The following is a 14977-nucleotide window of genomic DNA, read 5'->3' as shown; positions in this document are numbered from 1 at the left end:
TATTCTTCATAGTTTTGTAGTTTCTCAGTCATTTAGACTTTTAGAGTAATAAAGGAACCTATTTTTATTTTCATTTCATTTTCATTAATGAAATTATAATAGGTGTTTATATTTAGTTTTTATTTCTTAATATGTGTGTGGTTCCAAATCTGGATGTAAAACAGATCTATGTCAGTTTAGGTACTTACCGCAAAAACATATTAGATAATAAATTATGTACTAAAAATTCGCCCAAGATCCGTATTCCTCCTTAAAAAAGCGGTTTAAAAATAAACCTGCCCCAAAATTGGTAAAAAATAACGCTAATTTTGAATTTGTGATACCTGTCCAGTAGTAGGTACGGAAATATGTTGCTTTAATAGGAGTTCGTCTCAATTCAAATAGCCATTTCTAATTTTGTAAATTGCCAAGTCAATGACAATAAATTTGCCACCTTACTCTTGAGTGCTAAAACTCTTCACCACATATTATTTTCACAAGCTCGTATTTCACTCGGTCGTATTATTCAATTTGCAACTTTATACAAAGACGGCAAATAGCAAATTACCAATTCGCTCAGAAGCTTAAAAGGTGTTAAGAAATGTTATAGTTTCTCCGAGCCGTAGTCTACAAAAGGCAGAGATTATTAATTAAGATAACTATAGTTTATTCAAATTATGGCGTTCGAAAATTGCCGGGGGCATTTAACTTGGAACTAATTGGTTCTTCATGTTGATTAATATCCGGTGGTGGGTTCCAGGTATGAAAACTGGGGTTTTTAACAAGACACGAATTATTGGCAAATTTAATAAAAACAGTACTTGTAAACTCTTTTTCTTATCTATATCTAGATCCAACATTGTATTAAGGTCAGATTTCCTACTCCATTTTCTATTCACAATCAGTCTTCATCCCTCCAACTTGTTCTTCATCAGCACCTGCAGCAGACCTGAAATAGAAAAATGTAGTCCCAAACGTAGACTTACAATTATAAATTAATGATTCCTCTGTGGTTCCAAATGTCCACTGTCTTTACATGTCACCATCGTCCATCTTAGACTGCGTCGTTGTACATTTTTGGCAATTCAATCACGCCTAGGTTCCCTCCAGGTTATTTATAAGGTCATAATTATGGGTAAGTGTCATAAGGAGAAGTGTGTCTGGCCATCACATTTGACCGTTTTACTCATTATTACATGTGTTTTTGCGAGTTCATACTTTTACTACAGGCTACTCACGATTAGTTGTAAATGTACAAACTCTCAATAAACACTGATAATTGGTTTAAACAGGTCAAATGAAAAAAAAATAACTTTTCTTTAAATAAGGCACTATAACGTATTATATTTCTGTAAAACACTTAGCCTATTGAACCATTATGACACACTTATCCGTATTGAGCTTACTCGAGCCTTAGTCACACCTTAGGTACACCTCGGCATCTTTATTTCAGCAATGTTGATGGCACGTACATAGGTCTTTGCTCATGTAAGGTATTGTGAAAAGGCACAAATACTGGCCTTATAGTGCTATACTATACATATTACAATTATGAAAATTAAATGATATTGGAAACAAAGTTGATGTTGATACCTAATTTGTCCATTTCAACTTTCTAGTACAACATAGATAACCAATTACGACCAAATGTGTTCTTACAATACTATTTCTCTTTATGGGAAAACAGGTACAAACTAATACGATTCCAATCTCAACAGTATCCAATAAGGCCCATCCAGCCTAACCGAAATGACAATCTTTGACGCTAGACGCCGATTGAAATGCAGTCTGGCTCTATCGCGCCAACGGAAGAACGATAGAGATAGCTGACGATAACGATATTGTCGTGAACCTTTGTGCATTTGGCTACGTAGCCAGGTATTCGGCCCATATCCTGTGGAAACAGAACCGGGTTCCCAAGTCCGTCATGGCCCCGTATAATTGGGATCCGACTACAATAGAATAGTCATAAAAGCGTAACTAATTTCTATATGGGAGCAGGCTGGGGAGTTTTAGACGATGCGAGACGACTACGACACGATATGAGCGATTTATTTTGAAGACAGTGGGTTGTGGGTGCAGGAGAACAATACTATCCAAAAATAAGAAAAGCTGTAAACTGTCACGGTTTTCATGTTTGAAGCACATTAGAAGCTTACTACCTATTTTCAAGTAATACTTTGGTAATTAAGTAAGTTACTATAAACAAAACTATACACGAGGACAAAACTCCCATCGATGTATGCTAATTTGGGACAGTTACCTTTCTAATTTTAAATTATAGGAAAATCGGAAAAATTCGCACCTCGGCTGGCAGGGCTCGAACACAGCCAACACAGGGGCATGCTGGATGTGTGCGAATTTATCCATGCCTTTCCTCAATTCTTAAACGCCTTAGGGTGGCAATACATCTTAACAGACACTGGAGTCTCAAGTTACATCAAGAATTCGCCAGTAACAATGTGCTAATCCATACTAAATTTGTTTTTTATCATGCAGAAATGTCTAATTTTAAAAATATGTAATATCGCTTGAAGACATTTCTGCATGATAAAAAACAAATTTACCTTTCTAATTGTTAAAGTTGGTCTTAATCCACTAGTACCTAACTAGATATTTGCATGCACGTTGTTAGCAGAGTTTTTATCCATCAGACTCTAGTGGTTTTAAGTTGGTCTTCAAACATACTCAATGAAAGACTTATGATAAAATAACATATCAAGATCCCAAAAATTTGCGAAACTCTGTCGTGAGGTCTCATAAAACTAGAAAGTTTCTTCAAATTTAAATAGATCCCAAAGACTTTAGTTCTATCTAGCACCATTCGTATGTCGTACGGCAATCGTCGTGTGTAAACCCTATTTTAATAATAATAGCGACTTATTCTCTATTATTATGATAATAAAAGAATTTTTAAAACTTATTGAAGTTCGATTGTTGTTTCCCCCGTGTAGAGTTGGATCAGACTTTAATCCTTATTGTAGTTTCGAGTCGAATCAACTTTTTAACTTTTTACCGAAATGAGTTGCCCTTTTTATTATATATTAATTATTTTTGTGAACACCCACGAATGTATTGTTCGCGTGAATAGTTCAGCTGGTTTTTTAAACTTTATTGGGATTATTGGCCTTAATTGTTGGCAGGTGCGTGCGTGCTGTTTTATAGCATTGGTATTTACTTCTTATTGCATGTTCCACTTTAATTTGTAGAGAGCGCGCACACGGGCAACTTTTGGCAGCGACTTTTTTGTCGCTCACATCATCGGTCTATGGACTAGTATGAAAGTGCGCACACGAAGCGATGCAACTTTTCATACAAATGCGAAAGTCGCCGCGCAACTTTGTCGCCCGTGGGCGCGCACCCTTATGGGCTTCTTATTTTCTTCGACTTAATCTAGTGTGGTTTTATGTAATACATAAAGTAAGTACCTGCAGTCTGCAGTCACCTGTAATTCTATGTGCCAATAATCTATTGGCCGTTGGGGCGGAAAGGTTCTCGAGTGGCGACCGCGTACCGGAAGGCGAACCGTGGGTAGGCCCCTAACAAGGTGGACTGATGACCTGGTGAAGGTCGCAGGAGTCCGCTGGATGCGGGTGGCGCAGGACAGGTCATTGTGGCAATCTTTGGGGGAGGCCTATGTCCAGCAGTGGACGTCTTTCGGCTGATATGATGATGATGATGATGATGAATAATTTATTCGGAGGCTCTACTAAATAAGATCATTTTAGATATTTTTGCGGATATCTTTGTGTAACTTATTATTGCCGACGTACCTATACTATATCTACTATATATTTATCGTCGGACTCTTATAGCTAGCGAACTCTTTTCAAGGAGGTATAATAAAGTTCGTCTAAGCTAAATCTGCAGCCACTTTTTCTGACAGTGTGAAAGTGTCAAATTTTAATTTTAATTTTAGATTTTTGGGCCAACGTAAACACTTGCAAACTCTACAGTAACTTGACTATCAAACGTGACTATGTTTAAAACGTGAAGTGAAGTGAGACAAATATACATAAATCCAAAAACAATGTGATAATGTGAATCAGTGCGGCATAACCAAGAAGTGCGATGTGACGGCCATCTTGAGAGCAAGATGGCGGCGGCTGTCAAAATGGCGGCGTTGCTGGCGTTACTGGCGCTGACGCAGGCGCGCAGGGAGCCCTGGACCAATGGGAGCTGGTTGTGAGTAATTTATTTCACGTATTACCATATTAAAGTCACCTTAATAAAACAACTTGCGACCTTTGTTTTATATGAAATACTAAGTAGAGACCCATCATCGTAATTGACGTGAGTGCAGGCGCCATTCACCTTGAGTTCATTAAAACCGCCACGAACATCATGCTTATTGTATAATATTATCGACTAAAATTCTTGTAATATTCAAAACCGAATATGCCCAACTCTCTATGATTTTTAATGGCGGCCCCCGACGCATTATAATAAACGACAAGGTGTTATAAGTTTGACGTGTCTGTCTGTCTGTTTGTGTGTGTGTCTGTCTGTGGTATCGTATCTCCCGAACGGATGAATCGATTTAGATTTAGTTTTTTTTTGTTTAAAATCTGAATTAGTTGGGAGTGTTCTTAGCCATGTTTCACGAAAATCGGTCCACACTTTTTTTTGTGGTTATTAAAGAAATTCTTACATTCATCAAATGATACTGTCATGCTGACGTATCCTGAAAAATGGGAAATCCTAATGTTTTATGGTTACCCAAGTCGCATCTGTTTCAGTTGCGATAAAGTTTGAGTAGGTACTCAGCAAGGCTTTGTTGTCCTATTATTTGTTTCTGCAAGTTTCATATAAAATTCAATATCCAGGCCGGTTATGGGCGGAATTGTGCGCCGTAGAACCACCTGCGTCGTCTAGACGGTTAGTGGAAAATCTACTATAATAATAGGTATAAGTACAGTCAAAGTAATTTAAATAGTATTTTATTCAACAGGCGTTTAAAGGAGCTCAAAAAAGACGAATGGCGTGGGTAACAATTTGAGGCAAAGCCGAAAATTGTTAATAAAGACGCCACAAGTATTTTTTGACTCAGTTAAACACCGTTGCATTCAATACTTTTTCTACGACCATGCACTTAGATTTTAATAGTTTTCTAAAATAACTTTCGTGAAATTTACACTGTTTCCTGTATTTTGACGCAATGGTTTGCTCTGTCAGCGCAGCTGCCCAAAGCCATCCCGCGCACGCGCGCAGTATCGTTATAACAATGCGTTGCCATGGTTACAGAGCCAAACAATGCGTTTTCAATTTTTTAGATACTGCGCGCATGCGCGGAAACGCGGCGGACTATGGCTTTGGGGAATAGACTTTTATGTGTGGGTTTTGAAGATCTATGCACGACCCTGTAAATGACGAATAACAGTTCGGGAGTAGAAAAAAGTAATTATAGATGCGAAAAAAGTGCCAAAAGTATGTATACACGACTTTATGCTTATATTTTTGGCACAACGTTCGCATCTGTAATATAGCCTGTCAACCAAATTTTGGCAGTAGCAATGTATATCAAACTAAAGTATGGTATCCCTAGCAAACGAACAAAAACCAGCAATGTACGTCGAACAGCCACAGATATTTTTTTTTCAAGGGGCTCGCTCCTTCCTTACGAATTAGATAATGTATTAAAAGGGACGGATATGTGCTAGTTATTTCTCTTTTTGGTAGGGTGGAGATTTCCACAGATAAGATACAAATGACACGCGAATTTCCACCGATTTTCAAAACTAGTGTTGCTAGCCCGCGATTTTTCAAATTTGCCGCATTTTTCTAGTGACAAGATTTGGTTGACGGTCTATACATATAATACCTTGACGATAATACGTATCTATATAAAAATGAATCCCTATTCCCCTTAGATACGGCATCACGCATCAACGGACAGACAATTTTTACTAATTATCTATTTGTCATGTTTGTTATTGTGAGGAGAAAGTTCTTAAGGAAAAAAGAAAATTGTGCAAAAATGTAATCATATAGGAAAAACAATGTTCGCTGGGAATACTCAGAACCTCTGGTTTTGCTTGTATTTTTTAATATTGGAATATTTCATTCGCAAATTGTTTCCTCATTCATTACAGATGCAGTGCGAAATGATTTGCCTTCGTATTATTATGAAACGTACGAACTTGTCATGCTATTTCAGTCAGTATCAGTACAAGATGTACTGACATTGACTGAACTAGCATGATAAATACGAACGTTTCCGGAAAACTATGTACGTAGCCGAATGGCACAAACGATCACGAAACGAAACGCTATTGCGTATTGGCGCGACAGAGCCAGACTACATTTCGCGGCGTTTCGTTTTCGTTTCGCGTCGCAGAAATGACATTCGGCTACGGAACCTGGGCCCCCGGATCTGCACTGAAATGATATTTTCACCACATCAACTGGTTAAGGCTTTCTTTGCTATTCGAAAACAGATAGCAAAATTGCATTTTATCCCACAAGGGGGAAAAGTAATTTCATACAAATTTTAACTCGATGTCTTAATCTGGCTGCTAGATTTTACCTATAAATGATGATTTTGAATCATAAATATTGAATAAATTGATGGATTTCATTTATTTTGATGTTTTATAGTCAGTATTTTGTTCGTGTTGGTGTGGTGAAAAGTATTGTGTTTCACTCGGCGGCAAAGTTTGTTTAACCTTCGTGCCTTGATACCCTCGCAACGCTCAAGATTCCACTTTTTGAACCACTCGCTACGCTCGCGGTTCAATATTGGAATCTTTCGCTTGCTCGGATATCAATATTGGCACGTGCGGTTAAACAACTACTTTGCCCCCTTGTAAAACAAATAACTATTATTTTTCAATTAAATAATAGGTCCGTCGATATCATATTCTTTACCATATTGACTAGTCCTTTTGTGGATTTTCATCCTCTAGTGGATTTTCATTTTCAATCACTCCATCTTAAGATCTACCGTTTCTACGAGTACTAAACTTTGAGGCAATATTACAAGGCTTATTGCTTACTATAATAATAACAACAGGATTCCTAGTTGTTTTTATATATGTATGTATGTATGTATTTTTGGAAATATATAATTAGGTTTATGTATATTTATTATGTAACTTCTTCTTGTAAAGTTTTAGTAATACTATACCCGCCCACAATATCTTTGCTTTGCCTAAAGGTTGACTGGTAGAGAATGCTGTCTGGCATTAAGTCCGCCTTTTGTACTATAAGTTTTTTCTTTCTTTGTGTACAATAAAGATTAAATAAATAAATAAATAAACAGGTAAACAAGCTAGCATTAAGGTTTGAAATGAAAAATAACAATAGGTAAGTATATTTTCACCTTTTTATTAAAATAACTTCGAAATTAGAAATACTCGTGATTTCCCGTGTGACGACACATTTTTATTTATATTACAACTAAATTATGATAAGAGTACAGGTGATAATAATAAGTCTATAACAACACATACTACATACACTAGTACATCCTAGGTATAATAGTTATTTGTTTTACAAGGGGGCAAAGTTGTTGTTTAACCGCACGTGCCAATAATCAATATTGATAGGTACCCGAGCAAGCGAAAGATTCCAATATTGAACCGTGAGCGTAGCGAGTGGTTCAAAAAGTGGAATTTTGAGCGTTGCGAGGGTATCAAGGCACGAAGGTTAAACAAACTTTGTCACCGAGTGAAACACAAAATTTTTCACCACACCAACACTATGAAAATCTGCACGGGTAGCATGGTCGCGCGATAGACGATAAAATATCAGGCCGTCCCTATCGCACTATTAGTAAGTGCGATAGGGACGGCCAGATGTTTTATCATTTATCGCGCGACCATAATTGCCTGCATGAACTGTAAAACATGAAAATAAATAAAATACTTAAATTTATTTAACGTTTATGATTCAAAATCATCATTTATACGTGAATTCCAACACCCAGCTCTAAACATCAAGTTAAAATTTGTATGAAATTACTTTGCACTCTTGTGGATAAAATGAAATTTTGCTATCTGTTTTCGAATAGCAAAGAAAGCCTTTATCAGTTGGTGTGGTGAAAAAATATAAGTTAACTGGTTAAGTTTTAAAGCAGGACAATTTTTGAGAACGAAACACTATTTCTGAGATTTTTACACAAGGTTTTCGCACAGAACTATATAGTTCTGTGGTTTTTCGTCTATTCTCAGATCTTAGAAGTAGAAGGGCTCAGCTAGTGTAATACACCGTGTTTTTATTGAATTCCGTTAACTTTAATGGAAGGTTCTTTAGATCAAATACAATTAATTTGTTTCAGAAACTTGCGTCTTAACTCTTACAGTTATCGAGTTATTAAAAAAATAAAGATAATTACTGAACACGTGTGTGACAGCCTTTACCAATTCCTAATGTTATTAATTGTTTTGACATGTGCCGTCAATCACTTGACACTAACTTGAATGTTATTCTTGAGGGTCTCTCACATTAATAAATTCATTTATTATGTATGAAAATGATGAAAAAAAATCTTTTTTTTGCGAATTTAACTAAAAGTTTTATACAGGGTGGTTCCTGATGTTGAACCTAGCTACGTGTCAAATTTAACGGAAAACAAAAAAAACACGGTGTATATCCGCTTAAGAATACGAGTAAATTTTTTAGCAAATGAAAGGGTTTCTCGTCTAACACATGATATAGTTGTAAAATTCGGCAGGTACGTTGGTCCGCGCGGCTCCATACAGCCAGAATTGGTACGCGAGGGTCGTTATGTTCTGACTGATGAACGTCAGGCTTATGGTGTTCTGAAATATAACATTTACTTTTAAATACAGTCACCCACAATAACTTGTTACGCGGGTCTTATCACACTTGCGATTTGCGAGCGAGTTGAAAGCGAAGCGAACGCGCAGCGAGCTCGTTGCGAGCACATAACCAAGTCAGTCAGAACACATAACGAAACGTGGCGAAATCACTGCGCACTCGCGGCGAAATCATTGCGCGTTCGCGACGAAATGTGTCACTTAACTTCAAAACTGGGTAAATCCATTCTGCTATAAGGTTGATAATCTTTCAGATCATATTATATTTTTTATATATTCAACCTTAAAGCAGAATGGATTTACCCAGGTTTGGAGCTAAGCGACTCAAATATTGTCCCAGAGCTAAAAACAATATTTCGCTTACTTTAAACATAATCTAACACATGTTACATTTTGCGGATCATCGTTAGTGAGTATTTTACGATAATATTAATTTATAACGCACGCTAGATTTACTTATTATGTCATTTATCATTCATTTTTATTTTTAAACTAGTGCTGTGGCAGAGTCTGTCAATTCGATTCAAATGAAATTTCAGTAAGTTGATAGGAATCGTATATTTGTTTAAGCGCCTCCTTGTACATAGCGCCTAATCGATTCAACAATTTGGCAAACGATACGTCTTAGCCACATCGCAACATACTTCAAAACAAACTCGTTCGCAAATCGCAACTGTGATAAGGCCCTTAGAAGGCCGCAATAATAATGATGACACGATCGGTATGGCTCTACAAAATATTATACAATAAAAATAAGGGGCGGTAAAAATTAATCTGAAACCACAGAATTTTGGGGAATAGGTACCTAAGAAAAACGACGGGGCAAGTTTGACTTGTCTGTCTGGCTGTCTGTCTGTGACATCGTAGTTCCCGATTTTTGTTTGAAAGCTAAATTTGTCGGGAGTGTTCTTAACCATGTTTCATGGAAATGGTCCACTATGTCGGGTTTTTTTTTAATACCTGCATCATCCCACCAGACTGTATGTAGGCGCGACCTCCCCGGCCGTCCGTGACCAGTATCACCTCGTACCCTGTAATGATGTAGTCTTTCTCTATTCTTAAGTCTGACTAAAACAAAAAAAAACATTAATTAATAAAGGAATCCTCTTCCCACTATTACCAGGGTACGTAGCCAAATGCACAAACGCTCCCGATAATATAGCTATCTCTAGCGCTCTTGAGTATTGGCGCGACAGGGCCAGACTGCATTTCTGTCGGCGTCTAGTGTCGACGATTGCCATTCGGCTACGCCGGCTGGGCTTCTATCCAAACATTCCAAACGCATTATCGTTGACGCGCGGTGGCAAACGATTCGAAGATGGCTCTGTCTCGCCACAACACTCAAGAATCCACTTCTCGAACCACTCGCTATGCAATCAGTATCTTTCGCTTGCTCGGGTATAAATTTTGGCACGTGACGTGACGTGCGGTTAAATACAAAAAGCAAAAGGACAGCAACAAGTTTCGAATGGGATGGCAACCCGCACGTAACACTCCTTGAGTTGCAGGCGTCCATAGGTAACGGTGACCGCTTTTCTTGGACCGTATGCTTGTTTGCCACCGACGTAGTATTAAAAAAACGTATTTTCCCCCTTGTAAAACAAATAACCTCGCCTCATAAGAAACCTCAAGGTCACCCAAAGGGCAATGGAGAGTGCTATGCTAGGAGTCTCTTTGCGAGATCGTATCAGAAATGAGACCATCCGCAACACAACCAAAGTAACCGACATAGCCCTCCGAATCGCTAAACTTAAGTGGCAGTGGGCGGGGCACATTGCACGTAGAACCGATGGCCGTTGGGGCGGAAAGGTTTTCGAGTGGCGACCGCGTACCGGAAGGCGAAGCGTGGGCAGGCCCCCCACAAGGTGGACTGATGACCTGGTAAAGGTCGCAGGAGTCCGCCGGATGCGGGTGGCGCAGGACAGGTCATTGTGGCAATCTTTGGGGGAGGCCTATGTCCAGCAGTGGACGTCTTTCGGCTGATATGATGATGATGGTGAAAACAAATAACTATTGACTTACATCGACGTGAGCGGCGGATGGGTACGCCAGCGTGAGATTTACGTCTTGTCGCGGAAATGACCAGCCCTCCTCCCCACGCAGCAACGTTTGGGTATCTACGGCATGAAAACGTTGTCATAATCACTATCCCTATAAGGACCACTTGCACCAATCACTTGGTGGCTGTGCTGTGGGCTGTCATCTGTCAAATTCCATATAAAATGGTGGGTTAACCCTCCGTTTTCGTTGGTGCAAGTACTGCAAGTGGCCCTAATAGTAACTAGCGGCCCGCCCCGGCTACGCACGGGGTTATCATAAAAATGGTTCTAGTCAATTATCCGTAGAAGTTTTTTTTGTAGATCTATGAGAGAGACACATTGTTTTGATATAGCTCAAACGGTTTGTCCGACTTGATCAACAAACATTGTCATGCTAGCTTTTGCCCGTGGCTTTGATCGCGATAATTAGAAAAACTTTCACCCCCCCCCCCCCCCCCCATTTTAAGGAAGTATGGGGGGGGGGGTAGAAAGAGACACAGTGTGTCCTATGTAACTCTCCATCCCTTCAGATCTCCTCTTAAAAAATCACGACAATTCGTCGCTCCGTTTTGCCGTGAAATACGGAAAAGCAAACAGACACACACACTTTCCCATTTATAATATTAGTATGGATTTCAACCGATTCAAAATAAAATCTCAACAAATTATATTTATATTTAAACCTTTCTCAAGAATCACTCGAGGTGAAAACCGCATGAAAATCCGTTCAGTAGTTTTTGAGTTTATCGCAAACACACACACAGAGACAGACGCGGCGGGCGACTTTGTCTTAGAAGGTGTAGAGATAAAGAAGAGATAGAGATAGAGATGTAGAAATAATTCATACTAATATTGTAAATGGGAAAGTGTGTGTGTCTGTTTGTTTGTCCGTCTTTCACGGCAAAACGGAGCGAAGAAGTGACGCGATTTTTTAAGTGAAGATATTTGAAGGTACGGGGAATGACTTAGGCTACTTTTTGTCTCTTTCTAACCCTCCACTTCCCTAAAATGGTGAGTAGAAGTTTGTATGGAGAATTCCGCAATTAGTATAAAACAAAGTCGCTTCCCACGGTTTGTCTGTCTGTCCGTATGTCTCTCCTGCCCAAGCAGCAGCGTCTGGTCGATGTGAAAACTTTTATCATAATCACTAAGTATCACAGAGTAGGTATAAAACAAAGTGACATTCCGCTATCTGTCTGTCTTTAAAACTACGTAACGGATTATGAAATTATGATTAAAAGAAGGTCTTAAGATTTCAAATAATCGATGGAATCAGGCGTTACCTTGCCGACAACTGACTAAAAATGTCCGTCAACATCTCCAGCATATCCTGAGCATGTCTCGTAGAGGCGAAACACGTGACGAGTTTTGTACCTATGTTTGGCAGTAAGTAATCCATACTTACTCATATCATAAATGGGAAAGTGTGTGTGTCTGTTTGTTTGTCCGTTTTTCACGGCAAAACGGAGCAACGAATTGACGTGATTTTTTGAGTGGAGATAGTTGAAGGGATAGAGAGCTACTTTTTGTCTCTTTCTAAAGCGAGCGAAGCCGCTGGAAAAAGCTAGTTTACTATATTTGTTTGCATATCATGTAAAAATATGCAAGTAAGTATGACGGGTTAGCACTGATTGACTAGGACGTTTTCTATACGCGGATTAGCAAAGTAATTTTCTAGATTTTGATTCCAAAGATTTTATTTTGATCATTCCTGCCGAATTAAAATATATTTCGAACAGCTGTTTACTGAAATCATAATTTAAAAGCCGCGATACTTGTGAATATAGGGAATCAGAAACTCTCAGCAGAAATAGAATAGCGTCGCCATAATTTATAAGGCAGGGTCAGGGGGACCATGCCAGAAGGAGGTGAATTAGGGGAGGTATTTTGTATTTAGTGTTAATTTTAGGTTAAGTTTTATTGTATTTATGGCGTCTGATGTTTTTGTTGTAAATGTTTTATGTGCTTTTACTAATAAAAAGGAAATAATAAAAAAGTCAGGGTCTCTGAACATAAGTCTCTTCTCATACAAAATCTTGCATGAGTTGCTTGTGTGTTGCATCAGATACAATGCGGTATTGGATTGGCTGACTGAATGGATGTCTCAATAGTCTGCAATGTAACAAAAATCGCACGAGAGTGACGAGAGTTTGCGCGCCATCTAAATGACACTTAACCCCTCAAATGCCGTGTCCCGTATCCGTCACAGACAATTTGAAATTTAATTAACAAATCAAAGGTTCAGCGGTACATTTTTAACATCGGCGTTCCAGGGGATTCTTCACACATACAAAGTTTAAAACTAACATCTACCAAAAGTTTCTTGCAAATAAACAATCCTGTACAACAAAATTTACTTACATTTAGCATCCTCGAACACTGTACAAGAATATTTCTTAAATTTCCTATAAACCCTTCCATTCACTCTTACTGGTTCAAAGTCGGGCGGTTGAAGCGGGTTTATTTCTATATAATCCCTGCCTTCTTTATTATTCACTGCACTTGTATCACTTAAATAACAAAGTAGGAATAAAAAACACGTCGTTCGCATAATATTTATGAATCATGAAGTACATTGGTGTTGCTCAAATCAGTGGAGAGATAGGATTGATTGTATTTTGATGCGATAATGAGTTTTGTGTAATAATAGCTATACGATATAATAGATATAATAGATATACGATAAAGAATAGTTATCTAAGTTGCAGGGCAGAAGTTAACTATGAAGTTATTAAAAAAATATTGATTGAGATGATTATAGTAAATCTATATGTATAAACTTATGGCATCTTCGCGTACGCCAATCACAGTTCTGAACTTAGGACAATATATAAGATAAGATAAGATGTTTATTTGTAAAAGTCATGTACATAGGATCTTAAAATTTTACAAATAGCTTCCATGACACCCTGTCAGGGCACACAAATTACTTATATCTAGCTTAATACTAAGTTTCAGGCCGTGTAGTTAGTTAAAATTTGGATAGGTACAATTATGATATAATAATTTTTGGTCATAGCATAATATAATTCGAGTAATACGATTTAGGAATAAATGATTTTTGATAGTTATTTGTCATACATACAAGAGTGCAAAGTGTGGAACTAAAAAACGAACAAGTGAAAGAATTTTAATCAACGTTAATTTTAATCAATGTTAATCAACTTGTAATTTACTCTTTACTTAATAAATATTTTTTCTTTTTTTTTAGTTCTATAGTTGAACCACGAGCGAAGCGACTGGTTCGAGAATAGAATCCTGAACTTGGCGAGTTTTTCGCACCCGTGTGTAACACGCAACTTTTCCCCTCACTATAGCGAGGAAAGTACACCGCAAAAAATGCCCACTAGATTCAACCACTTTTATTAATTTTAAAGTAGAAAATTTGACTATACTCAAGGTCAAATAACTTTATCCACCAGTGAATAAAATAAAATGCGTTTTTACCCGCTGGTGTTAAAGGACAAAACACGTGTTTCCAAGCTAGCAAGGAGAAAAAATATGTAATCTGTCTTAAACTCTTGAATACCGCTGTCGAAAAATTGCCACTGCATGAATAACCTACCATTTGTTCATTTTAACCTCCCGAGTCCTCGTGTACAAATTTTTGTTAGTATTCCAAATTTTATTTTGAACTTTTATTGAGTAACAAAAGGTTCTAAACAAATTTTCCCCTCCCTAGCTCGGAAACACGTGTTTTGTCCTTTAATAGCAGCGGGTAAAAACGCATTTTATCCACTAGTGGGTAAAGTAATTTAACCTTGAATATAGTCAAATTAACTGTTTTAAAATTTATAAAAGTAGGTAAATCTAGTAATAAAGATGATTTACCACCTGTGGAACTACTGGAATCAGTGATAAACGCATTTTTTGCGTTGTAGTTTCCTCGCTATAGTGAGGGGAAAAGTTTTGTGTTACACTCGGGTGCAAATGTATTTTACTTCTCGTGTGTCAAAAAACTCGCAAGTTCAGGATTCTATTCTCGAACCACTCGCTTCGCTCGTGGTTCAACTATAGAATCCTTTCACTTGCTCGTTTTTCAATTCCACACTCGGCGTTAAAATACAACTTTGCCCCCTTGTATAACAAATAACTATTCATGCTTCCAGGACTCAGGAGGTTAATTTTAAAGTCTGTGTCGGATACGGGACTAGGCGTTAGAGGGGTTAAGAGTTATTG

At 37.9% G+C, this 14977-nt stretch overlaps 2 protein-coding genes across 3 annotated transcripts in view; one reads left to right on the top strand and one right to left on the bottom strand.

Annotated features, from left to right (window-relative positions):
- Positions 1-4075: 4075 nt before the first annotated feature.
- LOC125234165 (protein Wnt-5b-like) overlaps positions 4076-14977 on the top strand; it is an 81188-nt gene continuing 70286 nt past the window's right edge. Inside the window, exon 1 of the mRNA XM_048140371.1 lies at positions 4076-4164. Coding sequence (XP_047996328.1) covers positions 4076-4164 — 89 coding nt within the window. The remainder of the gene's footprint in view (positions 4165-14977) is intronic.
- Positions 8451-13386, bottom strand: LOC125234183. 2 transcript variants are annotated; one of them, XM_048140392.1, is made up of 4 exons: positions 13160-13386; positions 10782-10876; positions 9720-9827; positions 8451-8741 (listed from the first exon to the last, which is right to left on the bottom strand). In XM_048140392.1, exons 1-4 carry the CDS (start codon positions 13347-13349, stop codon positions 8622-8624), a joined length of 513 nt encoding a protein of 170 aa, XP_047996349.1. In that variant the 5' UTR covers positions 13350-13386; the 3' UTR covers positions 8451-8621. The 2 variants fall into 2 exon arrangements, with proteins under 2 accessions (XP_047996349.1, XP_047996355.1); XM_048140398.1 differs by lacking the exon at positions 10782-10876 and having other exon boundaries at positions 13160-13293.

Source organism: Leguminivora glycinivorella, chromosome 2 (assembly GCF_023078275.1).
Source record: "Leguminivora glycinivorella isolate SPB_JAAS2020 chromosome 2, LegGlyc_1.1, whole genome shotgun sequence".
In the NCBI taxonomy this organism is placed as follows: Eukaryota; Metazoa; Arthropoda; class Insecta; order Lepidoptera; family Tortricidae; genus Leguminivora; species Leguminivora glycinivorella.
The sequence above is the reverse complement of the archived record's forward strand: the minus strand, read 5'-3'. Positions and strand labels throughout refer to the sequence as shown.